The 16,785-nt window shown below is 35.6% G+C and overlaps 1 protein-coding gene across 5 annotated transcripts in view; it reads left to right on the top strand.

The window, feature by feature from the left end:
- The window catches only part of PAM (peptidylglycine alpha-amidating monooxygenase), a 152,679-nt gene that overhangs the window by 99,857 nt on the left and 36,037 nt on the right, over positions 1–16,785 (top strand). For all 5 annotated transcript variants that reach the window (XM_055790791.1, XM_055790792.1, XM_055790790.1 and 2 more), the window contains exons 8-14: positions 7,925–7,973; positions 8,454–8,521; positions 10,102–10,182; positions 10,298–10,374; positions 10,703–10,806; positions 15,324–15,511; positions 16,179–16,250. In XM_055790791.1, the coding sequence (XP_055646766.1) occupies positions 7,925–7,973; positions 8,454–8,521; positions 10,102–10,182; positions 10,298–10,374; positions 10,703–10,806; positions 15,324–15,511; positions 16,179–16,250 (639 nt within the window). The remainder of the gene's footprint in view (positions 1–7,924; positions 7,974–8,453; positions 8,522–10,101; positions 10,183–10,297; positions 10,375–10,702; positions 10,807–15,323; positions 15,512–16,178; positions 16,251–16,785) is intronic.

Below are 16,785 nucleotides of genomic sequence, written 5' to 3'. Positions count from 1 at the left end.
TGCACATTATTTGAGGATGTGTATGGAAATTTTTATTAGTAAATTAACTTGGCAGTCAAAGCTTCTACTCAAGAAATCTGAGAAACTATAGTGAAATAAATTAGCACCTGAAATTAAAAGTTAAGTTTACACCAACACACACCCCCACTGCAGACTTCTTTATTTTTTGTCTAAAATATCTGTGCAGGACTCAGAATAATCAATGTTAAAGATGTAAGACTGCAGAATTAGGAAAGTTTAAGAAGTGTGAACTGATACCTTTCCTGCCATTTATGTGAGAAAAAAGTGTTTTTAATGTAGTCTTCCTGTGAAAATTCCAGTAGAGAAAAACTCAAATGTCCTAAACCTTGATTGTGGTGTTCACGGATATTCAATGCATAACCTTCAACTAATTTTACAGGTATTTTTAAACTTCAGGAATGACTTAAAGGGAGCTTTTCCTTATGAATTGAGATGTCTGTTGATAACCGTGGCTTGTCAACAGTATAAGAATACAGTCATTACAGTTTGCATGTAAACGCATCCAGTCACAGTTCAGAACAGAGGACGAATGATGAAATATACTCAGTTAACTTGTTAGGCTTTCAGTAGCATATCAAAGATTCAGAAGCGCTGTTAAGATTTTAATTTTCTGTGTTACAAGTTGTTGGAAATGTAAAATATTTGACTTGGGGTAGTAATTATGTATTAGCACTCAATTCTACTTCCTATCAGTTTTGGAAGAAAAATGTCATAGGTATAATTTATCTAGTCTCATTTTCAACTCCTTGTAAAAAGAGCATTTCTTCATTTCACTAACGAGTCATTAATTCTGCTTTCCATCCCTCCTTAGCTATAACCCAGAGCTAAGTGGTCATATTTAGATACGCGCTTTATGCTCAAATATCAAAATAAAGTGTATTGTATCTTGTCTAAAATACACATAATTAAAAAATTAGCTGGAAAACCAAAAATAATTTCTACCAAAAAATTGGAGGTATGTGCAAAGAGCCATCTTAGAAAAATAGTAATTGCTCTGTTTGACTTCATTTACTTTTTATATTGTAAAAAGCAAAGGTTGTTTTGGTTTGGAATTATACTTGATAGTATATATATATACTATATATACAGTTATATAACAAAAAGTTCTCAGAAATTTGCCTTATCTTTTTTATATATGCATACATGTTTAGGGTTCAGATTGAAATAAAAGTCAATCTAGCCATCTTTAGATCTATAAAGGCACGCAGTCAACTATCAGTTTGGGCTGTAGGGATATGCAATGCAGTTGTTAAACTGTTCTTGATTTATTCTTCCATATAAGTGCCTTCAGATCTGATTTTTAAAAATGTGGGCTTTTTTCCAATCCACAGAATTTCTTTTTGCCTGCCCTCCCTATAATAAAGACTAATGTTTCTAACCCACCATGCTGCTATCTTAGTCCTTTCCAGCACATGTGAGAATTTAGAAGTTATCCCCAAGAACCAAAGTAATTAAAAGTTATGTATAATGATCTCTTTTAACTTGTTCTTTATGAGAGATAATCACATTCTATCATTTTCTATGTGTGTAACTATTGCATTGTTTGAAGCAATTAATAATTTTTCTCACTATGTTTGGAGCAAACTTTTGTTCAACTTCGGCTCTTTTCTTATTCCCTTTCTTGTTCCATCTCTTTGCTAGCACGAGGCATGCATAATATTTGCATTCTCAGCTGCTTCTCCTAACCCAGTTCTTCACTGAGAATAATTTATTTCTTCCAGCTATCATTCCCTACAAGAATTATGTTACTCACATTACATATAATATCACATACCTGTTTTTGTGAGGGGGATGTGGGGTTCTTAATGTTGGATTTGGTTTGGGGCTTTTTTGATTGGGGAGAATAATTAATTTTGGCCACCAAGCTGGTAGATGTCTTGAAAGTAACTGTTTTCTTCACAGGCATGTGAACTGTGTGGTGTCATTTGAGTTCTAGTCTTATTTTGAACACTGGATTCAGTGTGCTTCAATTTGATAACCAGATAGCCTAACATTGGTGTCTTGTATAAAATTAATTTTACGTATTCCCAAATATTCATACCTATGATATGATGTCCTTCCAGCAAATCAGTCATCTGTGACCTTTACAAGGTATTTGTTTGATAAAAGTTTATACTGAACCAGGATCAACAATCACTTTTCTATTTGGAAAATAAATTATGAAAATGGCACTGTGGGAGTCTGAGCTTGCATTTTGTTTCTCACAGACTCGATAAAGTAGAGTTTCTTTCTGCATGTTACTAAACTTGTAAAAAGGATTTTGTTGTATTAATTTTGGATGAGTGAACAGATCAGCAAGATAGAACACCTTGACTCTCATGAATAAAAAGGAACTCTGCTAGTGTTCTTTATGTGTCAAGTATTAGGTATCAGTATTGAGTACAACATACCGGATTTGTCTCTTTCTTTACCAAGACTTCAAGTTCGGTTTTGTGCTGCATGTCTTTGTCTTTTTAAATATAACTTGTACAAAGTTACTTCCCAGTGGGTATTAGCCTTGGAATTGCCATGCTCAGAGGTTGTGCTCTAGCTTTGAGATTACTTCTTATCTTTAATAAAGTAAAGCCAATTCTGAGACTAAATGTGGAGTTTCTGGTAGAAATCAAAGGGCTGATTTTGCAATAACAAAGGGTTTGAAGCTGCATAAAAAGTACTGCTCTGTTGCAGTGAAAAGTTTTGAGTATTCTAGTAGCCATGTATGAGTACTATACTGTTACTATTAAATATTAGAAATAGAGCAATGAAGAAGCTGAATAAATAGTTTGAACAATGTGCTCTATAATTTATAATCCGTGTACTCAGAGTGCAAAGAAAACATGTTTTGAAGACTTTTATTTTTCTAACTCTGACTAAAGAACCACAAATTTTTAAGTATCTAGGAACCCGTGGAAGTCTCAGCTTCTGTGGCAGATTATCATACATGTAACTAAAGAATTCAGGACTGTATCTGGGTAGACAGACTAGCAGGAAGCCTGTCAGACTTGCATTGGAAGTTTTATCAAAATCAGCCTTCAAAAAGGGAGAATTTCTGTTTAGGGTAATTTGACTTCTCAGTTATGAATGCTTTGCTTGACAAACTGTATTTCTGGTATTTGAGATATTTCTCTTAGAAAACATGGTTAACAGCAGTAGCATAGGTGATTCTTTTTAACCAATTTAAGCATTTTTTGGCAGTTAAGCTTGGAATGACAACATTACAAAGTTGTCATGTCCAGTTTTTAGAAATGATGTATTTATGTGGTGGTTTGACTCTGGCTTAATGCCAGGTGCCCACCAGCTCCCTTCCTGAGCTGGACAGAGGAGATGAAATACAAGGAAAGGCTTGTGGGTCGAGGTAAGGACACAGACATCACTCAGCAATTACTGTCACGGACAAACCAGACTTGATTTGGGGAAATTAGTTTAATTTATTACCATTCACATCAGAAAAACACCTTCCCCCCACCCTTCCCTTCTTCCTTAACTCCTGTCTTAATTCCTGATTTCTGTACATCCTCCCCCTTAGCAGCAGAGGGGAACCAGGAATGGGAGTTACAGTCAGTTCATCACACTTGGTGTCTGCCATTTCTTCCTCACGCTCTTCCCCTGCTCCAGCGTGGGGTCCCTCCCATGGGAGACAGTTCTCCACACACATCTCCAGCATGAGTCCTTCCCTCAGGCTGCAGTTCTTCACACAGTGCTCCAGAGTGTGTCCCTTCCATAGGGTGCAGCCCTTCAGGAATGGACTGCTCCAGTGTGGGTCCCCTGCGGGGTCACAAGTCCTGCCAGGAGCCTGCTCCAGCACTGGCATTCCATGGGGTCACAGCCTCCTTTAAGTGCATCCACCTGCCCTGGTGTGGGGTCCTCCGTGGGCTGCAGGTGGATATCTGCCCCACTATGGACCTCCATGGGCTGAGGGGCGCGGCCTGCCTCACCGTGGGCTTCACCACAGGCTGCAGAGGAATCTCTGCTCTGGCACCCGGAGCCCCCTCACCCCTCCTGCAGTGCTGGCCTGGGGGGCTGCAGGGCTGCTCCGCTCACATGGTCTCACTCTCTTCCACTGGCACAGATTTATTTTTTTTTTCCCCCTTCTTAAATACATTATCCCAGAGGTGCTACCACCATTGCTGATGGGCTCACCCTTGGCCAGCAGCAGTTTCATCTTGGAGCCAGCTGGCACTGGTGGCTCCATCAGACATGGGGGAAGCTTCTGGCATCTCACAGAAGCCACCCCTGTAGCTCCTGGCTATCAAAACCTTGCCAGTGGGCAAACCCACCACAATTTGGAATTTGAAGCCAGTTTTAGGCTTTAACAGGCACCAGTGTTTGACATGGGTAAATAAAACCAAGGAATATTTAATTTGATTGTGTTATAATTGCACACCACACAGAGCCCAGTCGTAAGTACAGCTTCTAGTTTCATTTGAGTTGAAAACTGCATGGACAATTGGCTTTCATTTGAACCTATTTCTGAGGTATCTAAAAATGTATTTTCCAGTCTTTGGCATGTGACAAATAGAAACTAGTAGTTACTTTGTCCCACAGTACTACATATTTACTGAACAGCTGAAACAAAGAAATCTAAGTAGTTATATAAGCTGGACTGATGGGCTGGAAAGGTGAATTCAGGATTTTGTTTGGTTTGTTCATTGTTTAAGGATATTTTTGCTTAGGTCACACATCAAAGCTTGAGAAGAGTTTGCACTGGGAGTCAGCATGGCCTCACTACAGTCAGCGTTCTTGGGTGAAGGGTTCAGCAGCTTTGAGTGTTTCAAGGAGGTGAGCTGTGGGGGAGGAGAGGCAAGGGAACAGCATCTCCAGCATGCCTCTGTAGTTAGAAAAATGTTTAACTCGGGCATGGCTAAATATAACCACAGAACATATCATAACATGCTGTAGGAATTCCTTAAAAGACTATACCAATGTGTCCGTCCATTGTTTTACACTTGACACAGCACTGTAAATCAGCTTCTTGTGCCAGAAGTTAATTTATGTTTCTCCTGATACTGATTAATATGATTGCCTGGTACGGTATCAGTAGTAACTTTTCCGCTCTCTTCAGTTCATTTTGAAATTGCTCAGTTTAGATGAAAATACTGAATGAAATTTTTTTTCAATACTGTGAAAATTTAAGTAGTGTGAAAAAATTTTAATATTGACAAACTGAAGTAAATTGTTTCCCTTCTCCCATCATGCTATTTTTAAAAGAGACACTATGATGTAGTAGGGGTTATTATTTTTCAAACGTGACTCCTCTGGCATATGACAGGTTTGGGTTTATTGTTTTGATACAGGTTTTTGGCAGTATTTAAAGGACAGGATGGTGAGGTTTTCAACTGCAGATTGCAAAACTGAGACACACAAAGCTACCAATTGCATTTTTAATTTTATTACTTCAGGTAATAAAGTAAAACATTTTGAGAGGAAGCAGTCATTTCCCAGCTTCCATTGAAATTGGTGTAGTGCAACTTTCTAGCAATGTTAAACTTGCAAAAGCTGAGTTCTGTAGCATCAGCTGTGTTACTTGAATAGACAAAAATGTAGTCAAAAAATTTAATTTGAAATGAGGAAGGTAGGACAAAGAGATTTCACAAAGGCCTTTATAGCAAACATAGAGGTATTGAGACTGTAAGTGAAGCTCCTTACAGCAGAGTAGATGAACAGTATATACATATCTTGAACTTTTTCTGAAACCATGGTCAAAGAATTTAATTTCTCCTTTTCTTGAATGTCGTCTTATCATTCCCTTGCTTTTCTCCTAATAGCTTAAGTCTTTCTGATGCTCTTGGATTGATGAGGTGGCCATTTGGAAGCAACATTTGTTATCTGTGATTGAAAATTAGTGCTTATTCTGGTATGGCATAACTTCAGTTTTTCTGTCCTTCTTTTGCCAGTGCTGACCATATCTTGACTTTTCCCCTTATCTGCTTTAACTTAGTCTTTTATTTGGTCCTGGTCCCTTCTCTCTCATTCAACCTTTTCTCCTCTTTCTTTACCTCTCTCTGCCAACCACTGCAACCATGTGTTAAAGGTATTTATGGAAAGATTTTTTCCCCCCAAATTTAAGAAGTAAATTTAAAAAAACCATTTAAAGACTATACTGTACTTTACATTTTTATCCTAAATTTTAGATTAATTTTTCAGTGTCTACTATTTTCTGTACAAACATGCATGTTTGCATAAGAATGTATGTTGTTATACTGAAAATCTCTGTTTTCTACAATATATTGTTTATTTGGCTGTTTTGGAGAACAGAGAAGATGCAGGTGATACAACAGCAATATCTGGCTGACTAGCTTTGTAGTTTTGTGCATATGTATGTAGTCTGAAAATTATTCTACTGTAATTGCAAGTGAACTTTGTCAGTACTCTGCCAAACACATATTCAATCCTTTATGCAGATTATAGTTACTGAACTCTGTATTGAGGCAATACTATACGTAGCTTGACACAAACAGTCAGAAATTACATCTGCATTGAGTTGGTGTGCTTTTGTTTCTGGATTACCAATTGAATTTACAGCTGCTTTCCTTCTGACTCATCACACTTTGTTTCAAAAATTCTCATGAGCCCTGCTTTCCAAACATTCAATGCAAGAACAGTAGTGGGTAGTCTTGATGGAAGAGCTACTGTTCTCGTTTTTATTTTGCATATACAGTGAAGGCTTTCCTTTTTTATTACTTGTAAAGGTACAACTGTGATTTCCTGATTCATATTTTCAAATACAGAAGTGTTTGTTGGGACACACAAAGCTGGAGAATACTCAGATGCCATGGTGATGAGCATTATATGAAACTAGTGAAATTGCATTAGCAACTTTATCACTCACTTGCATAATCTATGTACTGATTTATACATTTTGTAAAAAATAAGTGATATTCTACTTTGTGAGCATACTGAAAGTAAGTTCTAGTATCAATGGTGATAAAACCCAAACTGAATATTATTCCTTAGTAATGAAATGTGGTGTGATAAAAATAGCTAACATTTGCTAGATTGATACTTTTTAATATGCAAAGTCTCCCTGTTTTGTCCAGCTCTAGTCATTATCCTTTCTTCTGTTGAAATGCACTTTTTTTTCAGTTTGGAAACTAGCTACTGATGGGAGGAAAATCTCTCCCAAGTTACCACTTGTCAGCAGATCATCTGGTCTATTTCTTACCTGAAGCATATACTGTTAGAGGGTGTTTTATTCAGGATTTTCTGTTTACTTGCTTTGGAGTTACATCCATCTTCTAACTATAGCTATTTTTGGTATAAACATAAGAAAAGGAAACTTCCTTGAAAAGGAGCCAAGATTAAACTCCCAGATCATCCACTAAAGTTGAGTAACTGTTCAGACAATGGTATTCTAAATGAAAATGTCAAACCTATTTAGTGGTACTGATACAGCACATTAACAAATGAATTAACTGTGTTTACTGTCCTTCTAGGATACCCGATATTAAGCAGAACCACTGTCTGTATTGGTATCTCAAGTTCACCTGTTGACTTTATGACAAGGATTTCTGGCTGTTTTATTATTAATGGCTAAAATAATTGCTTTTGCACAAATCTTCCATTTTTCTAATTTATGTCAAAGTACAAATTTATTTGAAGCAAACCAACTTCTGCTGCTGCTGTAAAAATGTAAAAAAATAGTTCATAAAGGTTTGCAAATTCTAGTGCCAAAGAAGCAGGTAGTTTTTCATGCACCAGAGTTTTGCTCTATATTTGGATTTTGCTACAAATGCATTACTTGATATTCAGCTTCATGCAAATTTGAGTAATGTTTCCATAACATGTAAGTTTTACTGCAAACAGTAAGATTAAAACTTATTTTGTCTTCTGGTATTTTTTTATACCACAGAAGAACTTTATTAGTATGGAATAATATCACATGGGCTCAGTTGCTAATGATTAAACTGTTTCATGATTCCTACAGATAAACACAAGGACTGCTCTGGTGTAACTTTACATCTGACACATCAGAAGTAAGTTATCATTTAAAATACTTACTATGATTTTTTTATCAAAACAGAAGGAATGGAAACCTCTCCTTTAGATTCCTTTGAAAACGTGAAATAAAAATAACACATGCTACACAATATTAAGAATTTTGAAGCTTTGTGTCATCTGTTGGCAAAAACTTCATGGAACAGTGCTATCAGTGCTGCGTTAATCCACTTTAAAAGCTTAATATTTAGAAATCTGGGACAAGGACAGCAATTATGTAGATGATCATTTTGTCCTATTTCACATACTTGGCAGAAGATGCTTTAAAAATCATAGCTCTAACAAAAAAAATGGAGAGAAAGGGAAGTGCTGTGTAACAGCTTCTTTGTCAGTAGACCAGTTTCAGACATAATCCAACACTTAGAAATTAGTGGTGTTGAATGGTATTGTATATCATGTCACCTGCAGTCTGGTTTTACTAAGGACTTGTTTAGCACAGCTTGGGTTTTGAATTGCAGGCAACCTTTGATTGCTGGAATGTATCTTATGATGTCTGTGAACACTGTAATACCACCAGGCGAAAAAGGTGAGTTGTAATTCTACAAAGTGATTATATAATTTAAAGTATCTGATTTTGATACTACCGGTATTGAGGAAGAAAATGTAGCAAAGACTTGCTGAGTAATAGATGGAGAATCATGAAAAAATGTTGTAAGTTTAAAATTCTATCACATTTCCTGGTGACTGCATTCGCAAAAGCAATCAATGTTGTACAAAAAAGTAATTAACTGTGTAATATTGAAGTTTCTAGGATTCTTGAGAGTATTTCTTCAATTTATTTTCTTCTTAATATTTTACCAAAAAAAACCCTACCTATTTTCTTATTCTCTCCTTCCCCCAAAAAAACCCAATTATTTTATTTTTATTCTTCTTCATCTACATTTGTCATTCATGCAATTTTTGAATTACTAAGAATTCAGTTTTAATAAATGCATTCCTACCAGTGAGGATGTGCTCTTTAAAAATTTTATTCGTTCCTACCCAGTTGGTTAAAAGGTCAAAATGCTGAAAAAACATGGTTAAACGAAATTTCTACTCCAAACAGTAGGTTTCTATTCAGAATTCTGCTCAGTGGATTTTATCTGAAATTCAGCTTCAGTAGTCCCAATATAATTTCTTCAAGTTAGCGTGGAATGTTCCGTTTTAAGGAAGTTGAACACTGGCTTTACATTTCCCTATGCTATACTAGAATTTTAAGTCAGGTATCCACGAACACCATTTGTCCCATTACAGTTAGCTGCCTGAGTGGGGTGAGGTGGTCAAATGCTCAGCTGTCTCCAGCTGTTTGGTGAATACAGCAAGTTGAAGTCTTTTTTTTTTTTTTTTTGTCAAACAAATACCACCATCCCCAAATTTACTTTTTCACCTTTCACTGGAGGGATGAGGGAAACGTGAATAAAACAAGTTCTGTGCCTGCTGGTAGCTGCCTTCTTAGGTTCAATCAGATTTTCAGTTCTTAAGTAAAGCGTGAAGTTTGTTGTAATAGGAAAGATGCAGCCAATCCCCAGATAACTTCCTGGAGAGGCATTGGCAGAGGTGTTTCTCTGTAGGCTCTTCCTTCACCACTCTTGCTGCACCTAACACAAGTACTGGCCTGCAGACATGATCTGTACAGCACTTCTCTGCCAAAGTCTGCACCAAACCCTAAATCTCTAAGACTGGGCCTAGAACTGTGAGATCTTAAAATCAAGCCTTCTTTATAAATTGTATCAGTTTAGAATTGTATCAATTTTTTTTCTCCCAAGTAGACTATTTACCATAGCTATATGTGTCTCTCATCAAAGTCTGTAAGCAGATGTATTACTTTACTTCATTAAATAGCAGTATTATACACTGGAAAAAAATACTAAGTTTCAGCCCCGTTTTATATTTGCATCATCAGAGAAAGTAATTTTCAAGTGATTTTTACTGTATTTTATTAGTTTTTCTTTACGTATGTCTTGATATAGACACTGCAGAAATGTGAGATTTTATCCAGTACCTTTGGAAATTGTTGATGTAGGCATACCTTTTGTAAACCATACTGATGAAGTACAGTGGGTGTAACTTTTGTCTGTTAGATAAATAATGTGGTTTTCTTTGTTTATTGCCATCATATTTTAACAGTGGTTGATGCAGACATTGCCTGCCATTACAAAAGGTTTCCAATGCACCTTTTTGCCTACAGAGTTCATACACACAGACTAGGTAAGAGTTTTATTTCAACATAGGAATATCAAATACTTAACAGAAAACTGTTGACACTACAGCGTATTTTTTTAGAGGTATATCTCATGTTCACATACATATTGGTATGTTATAGGTAAAGTAGTGAGTGGATACAGAGTGAGAAATGGTCAATGGACATTGATTGGTAGACAGAGTCCACAACTACCACAGGTTGGTTGGTTTTTTAATTCTAACTGTAAATTTTAATTATTTTTATTTAAATTTGAGAAGCTGAACTGGCAGTCACGTACCCACAGATTTACATCATGTGTTTTCCACCAGTACATGTTGTGGTACTGGAGGTGAATACTGTGAAGTATAATCATGATCACATTATGATTGTAATGTAATCATTATAATCATGATTACATTATGATGCAAAAACAGTTCTGAAATTACTTTTCAGATGTGTAGCACTTTTCATTTTCATGTGTATGTATATTGATGTAAATGATACGAGACTCTTTCACCGATAATGTTGAATCATCCTCTCTTTCAGGCATTCTATCCAGTAGAACGTCCTGTAGATATCAGCTATGATGATATCCTAGCAGCTAGATGTGTGTTCAGTGGTGAAGGCAGAACTACAGAGACACATATCGGGTAAATTTTCTCTATTTGCTCCCTTTCCTAACCGCTTTTTCCCAAGGTATTGGTTATGTGTAGAAATGTATTCTCCAAGGTAATTCTAACAAACAGATCCTGCCAGAGCGGTCTCTTTGTCTGTCTAGTCTGCTAAAGATTTAACTCTACACAATGTTCATTGCCTTTACTTATGTGAATAATCACTTGGATGAAGTGTTCAGAATATTTCTCAGGTGAAGCTGTGCTGCCAGACAGTCAGATATTGGGCTGTTCTGCGCATAGAGGAGGATTCAGAATATCAATTCTAAATAATGAGGTTTTTTGAAGAAGTTGAAGTTATTGACTGTTTAAAACAAAATAATAAAGCTTCACAATTATTCATTATTCCAGAAAGAAAATTTATGACAGCTTATAAAATTTTGATAAATTTTGACCCATCGTAAAATCTAACCTTAAAAACTTGGAATAATATACCAGTTACCTTTTTTTCCAATGTAAAAATATACAGTTTTTTATAAAAAACAATAAAAAGATAAATGACTATTAATGATAAATGGGAAAATCTGAACTGTGTTTGTTAGTGGTCCTATTCAGCCAGAGATGACAGACAGAGCTTTATAAGGTCAAGTTGACAAATATAACTAAAAATAGATGCGGTATTAATATTCTCTTAACTGGCTCCAGTTCTTTGAACTGTAATTTACTGCATATGTAGAGCTATGAAGATTCCTGCAGAAATCTTGTCATTCTGGATGTGTCTTCTGCAGCACCCCAAGGGGTGAATTTTTTAGTGCACTGAGCACTCTTAAGATTGCATCTGAGTAGAAGGTTAAGGATTCGGCACAAATTTATCACATTTCTGTGAGTAGTTAAGCTGCTGATTAGTAGCAGCTGAAACAAAATTAATTATTTGGGAAGAGGTTTTTACAAAGGTTGGAACACTAGCAAAATTATATCCAAAACGTTAATTTAATTGTAGATCTTTTTTTCGCAAGTTCTGAAAGTTTCTGCCACATTACCATAACTTTCCCCAAAGTAATTCCTGTTTGTTGAATAATCCTTACAGTTTAAGAAACAGTCCTAGGACAGTTATGGTCTTTTCTTTCAATGTACTGGTGTGCTTTCAATGGGGAAGTAATAGGAACAGAAATTAAAGAAAGAAGCAGACCTTCACATTTTCATTACATAATTTCTACCTATGGATTTTGAGAAACAGCACATAAGCATTTTAAGAAAATAATTAAACTTTTTCACAAAAACTGATGCATAATATGGAAGTACATATTACTGAAAAATAATGATCACCGTGATAAATGAATGGATGAAAAGGAATGTGTTCACAACAATGCTGGGTATATGGAAAGATACACAGCTAAAATAAGTAAAGTGAAAGTTGTTTAGATCTTGTAATTGTTATCCTGATGTTGCAGTTGTCTTGCTCCCATTAAGAATGACTCGATTCAAAGGAAATATTTAAAAAAAAACACTTTTGAGTTCCAAATATAAACACTGAAAAAATGGGAAATGCAAACATGAAAGGAAAACCGTGAAATAATACAAATCCAAAAAGCATCAAGTCAAGTCTGCACGTTCACTTTCCCAGTCCCTGTATTTAGTTTTCTGCCTGTGTTTTTGCTTTTTCTTAAACTATCTAAAAAAAATCACCATCTTAAATTCCATATGTGATTTATCTTTTATATAGAAAGCAGGGCTAAAACAAAGTCGGAGTTCATGTTGTCCATTTGCCTTTTCAAAGCTGATCGGTTAATCTTAACCATACATAATATGTGCTAATGTGGTTAAAACATGACATATTCCCAATATTGTCCATTCCTGACTGTGTAGTAATTTCTGCACTAGTCAACTGGTCCTTTTCATGTGAGTGAGGTGGTGTTTTTGGCCAAGTCTGTTACTTAGTGTCAGACTTGGAGACGGAGGACAGATATTCTTGTGTTGTATTTATACCTTCCTTAGGGTGCTGTTTGGTTTCTTTATAGACATTTGTTCTTGGTTTTTTAATGCATTTCTTTAGTTACTCCTAACTGCTTTTCATTATCTTACTTGATCTCATGACCCTCATGGTTCACAGTAACCTTTTTCATCCTGCTTCCTCTCCTAGTCTGAGAAATTAAATTAGGTATTGAGGCATGCCTTTTAAATTTGTAGAGACTGGCAGAAGTGAAACCTGATTTTGCTTGTGCAATTGACTATGTACAAGTTCAGGGTAATTACAGGACCACAGACTTCATGTCTCTGGTGTAAAGAGGTAAGGCAGGAGACATCTCTTCAAAAGTTTCATAAATCATCCATTTCAGTTAGCTAGATTTCTCCTTAAGCTCAAACTTATGCAGATTAAAGGGTTGAAGTACGCTTTGTCAAATAAGGACATCAACTATTCTTTATTTATAAAGCAAGTTTTCTTCTTTTTGCTGCAGACTGATAAGTACTCCATGCAAGCAGCTACTGCAGTTTTATAACAGATAATGATGTTTCAGAATAAACATTAGAGTTGATATAGTGTCAGGTAGTATATAGCTTACCAGTCTGAGGGATATGAAAAAACTGGAGCCCATTCAGTGTGAAGATCATATCCTTGTAAAGGAAAGTGGCATTGGTCATGGTGGCTGCTTGTTTTTCCAGTTGCAATGTAACATATTGTTAAAAACTCTTCACAGACAGAAAAAAGTGCAACCTGTATCTTTCCGTTTCAGAATATGTTTAGCAGTTATTAGATCATTCAAGAGAAGGTTTATGTGACTGTAGCAAAATGTTCCCATTCAGTATTTGAGATTCTTTAACTGCATTATCTTGCTTTTTGGTGCTAAATCCTCCCATTTCATTATGCTTCACTGTGTATTGTTAATATACTAAGATCTAGATGTGGTTCTAGATATCTGTGGCAGTAGTGTGAAGGTGGTTAGCAGAAATTTTTGTATTTTATTTCTTTTTAACTTGTGCATCAGCATTGCCACTCATTAAACTCATTCACAAAACAGGGTTTCTCAGGAGTTCAGATATCTAGGAAAAGGATTCTGGGGTTTCTGTGATTTTACTAGAACTGTTGACAAAGTATTTTTCTTCTTTTTTCAAACTGTAAATATTTTAAATTATCAACTTTGAAATGTTTAGACATAGTAATTTATCAGATGAACCAGAGTTCATGTGTGTTCCACATCCCCTTCTCTACTGGGGTTTTAAAGAGGAGGCAATTACAGTGACAAATACTGGGAGTCCAACAGTGAAGTTAATGTTTTCTAAAAGCTTAAGCAGAGCTTGCCAAGTCAGAGTCTGATTCTTGTGGTCTCCAAGGGATGCTAAATTTTCAATGCATGGAAAAATACCAGTTCCCCTTTTGAAACAGTCTCTTCTCCCATGTTCCTCCTGTCTTCCCTCTGGCGGGTGTCTTTATTGTTGCTATGGTGAATAAATGAATGCAGCAGGATGCTGCTGGAAAAGTCAGCACTGATGTCTTTTGCAAGCCGCTAATAGGCCACCCCCATATCTTTTTATGAGTGCGGGCTCACTGGTTAATTGTGAAAGCTAATTAAAAAATCTTAACATAAAATCCTTTATATTGTGCACCTTTCTTTATAAGTCCTAGCTTCTTTCATTGTCAGGATTGTAGCTGTAAATAAAAGATATCAACCTATATGGCAGAGGAGAAAACCAGAAACAGATCACAGCTGCAAACAGGCTCTTTATTGTCTGCCTCATAAAGTAATATTTTTCAGAAAAAAATATTACTTGTACCAGCTATTTTTTCTATTGGAAACAGGATTATGTAGCAGTACAGAAGAACCTTTTCTGTTTCAAATACATGCACAACATTTATCAAAGAACGTAATTTTGCTGGTGTTTTTCCTCTTGCACTCGTGTTTCTTTATAGAAGCTTGTGATAAAGTTATTCTTGAGATGGCAGTGTTACCTTCTCTTTTAAGAGATATTTATGGTGTCTTAATGTGTAATGAAATTAAGTTTTGCTGCATTAGAACTAGTGTGATTGCCCAGTAAATGGTGCACTTGAACATGGTGGAGGGAAAACTGTCATAAAAGATAGCTGCTGAAGTGAAACATAGTCGTTCTTTGCAATTATTTTAAATCATGTTTCCCCACGTTGACAGAGAAGTATACAAATGGTGATGTAATGAATGATGCAGTTCTGTCATATTTCATCAGAACATGTGCATAGTTGATGACACACTGGGTACTGTGAGGAATATACTGGGGAGATGAGAAGGAAAAGCAGTTTAAGTAATTGATGCAATTTTCTGTAGAATCAAAACCAAATTGTTAGGCATTTCCCTGGGGAGTTTATGCAAACTGGTGTTCTTTGGTATAAACTGAAAGAAACTTTTGATGTTGACTGCAACGAAGCTATTTAATGTTTAGTGTGGGACTTCTAAACATTTAATTGCAAATTGTTAATATTCTGTAGAACAAGTTAGATAAATTGAATAACAGCTATATTCAAATTGAATAACAGCTATATTCAGTTCATTTTTTCCTAATTGCTGCATCTTTTCTGTGTGGTGTAGGGGAACAGCCAATGATGAAATGTGTAACTTCTACATTATGTACTATATGGAAGCCAAGCATGCTGTCTCATATATGACCTGCACACAGAATGCAAACCCTGAGATGTTCAGAAATATACCGCAGGAGGCAAATATTCCTATTCCAGTCAAGTCTGATATGTTAAAGATGACGCATGGACATCATGAAGGTGAAAAAAACCTGTAATCCATTTTATTCAAGTCTTTTTGTGCTCACTGATTGTCTGTGTTGCTTTGAAATGCTAACTTTTCAGAAAAAGGAAATGCAATTCTGAACAAAATTCAAACCACTAATTATAGAACATCATGAGATCCCACTTTTGTTTTAGGTGGAAATGTCTGCCATAGTCTTCTGTCCATTTCTTCCTATTGTCATCATTCAATTTTCAACTCATTTTTATAGCTACATGAGCTGTGTACCCAAAAAATTGACCTCATTTCTAAGCCAAATTTAAGTACCTTATATTAACAGTTTCTTAATATTTGCTTTATCTTCTGTCTATTTCCTACAAAGTTGAATCATAACATTTCCGTAGTTTTCTGGATCCTACTGCCTTGTTATGGAAGGAATTAGATTTTTCTGTTGAACACTAATAGGCATATAAGTTGCAGGAGCAGTATTATCCAGAAGTAATCTGACTGATATGTCTGTGTAGTAAAGTACAAATCTTAATTTTTTTATTCCCTTTGTTTTACTGCTGCAGTGTTCGGTACAACTACTATAGATAGATAAAAATACCAAATGTTCATTTCAGAATATTTTGTTTCTTGAGTAGGAAGATACTCAGTTCCGTTCACATGCAGAGGTTAACATCATATCCTAAATCCATTTTTCAGAAACCAAGGATACTGATAAAAGTTCTTTGCTGCAGCAGGCCAAAAAAGAAGAGGAAGAGATTTTGGGTCAGGGTATGTATTTGTCGTATTTCTATGCTAAGTAAAGGACTCACTAATGCAAAATACCGATAAATTATATCCTGATTGTTAACAAGTTACAAAACTTTTAATCTGTTAATCTTTAATTGATACAATTTGCAATGTACAGCTAATACGATTGAATACTGTATAACAAATAGTAGTAAAAAAATAAGCCTCCCACTGTTCTCTAGCCTTGTAGGTAAAATTTATTAGTGCATTTTAATCTCATTAGTTTTTCCTGTTCTTGGTTTAATTTGCTAAAGGTTGTAATTTATCTCTTAAGTGCAATCCTAAAGAATCAACACAAAGAAATAGTCCTATAGCATGTAACTATTCTGTAGTCTATATGTAACTATCTGCTGTTAGGTCCTGGTGTATTTCTCAGTTTGTATTGTTATGTAGGTATTAGGGAATAATATGTTTTTGTGCTTCAACACTGGTTGTACATGCAGTGGGTTGAGTGCAGCTAGTATTTAGTACTGAATTATTTTTCACTATATTTGTGTATACGTGCATATTTGCATAA

Source organism: Falco peregrinus, chromosome Z (genome assembly GCF_023634155.1).
Source record: "Falco peregrinus isolate bFalPer1 chromosome Z, bFalPer1.pri, whole genome shotgun sequence".
Taxonomy (NCBI): domain Eukaryota; kingdom Metazoa; phylum Chordata; class Aves; order Falconiformes; family Falconidae; genus Falco; species Falco peregrinus.
Note: the sequence above shows the minus strand (reverse complement) of the source record. Positions and strands in the feature narration are given on the sequence as shown.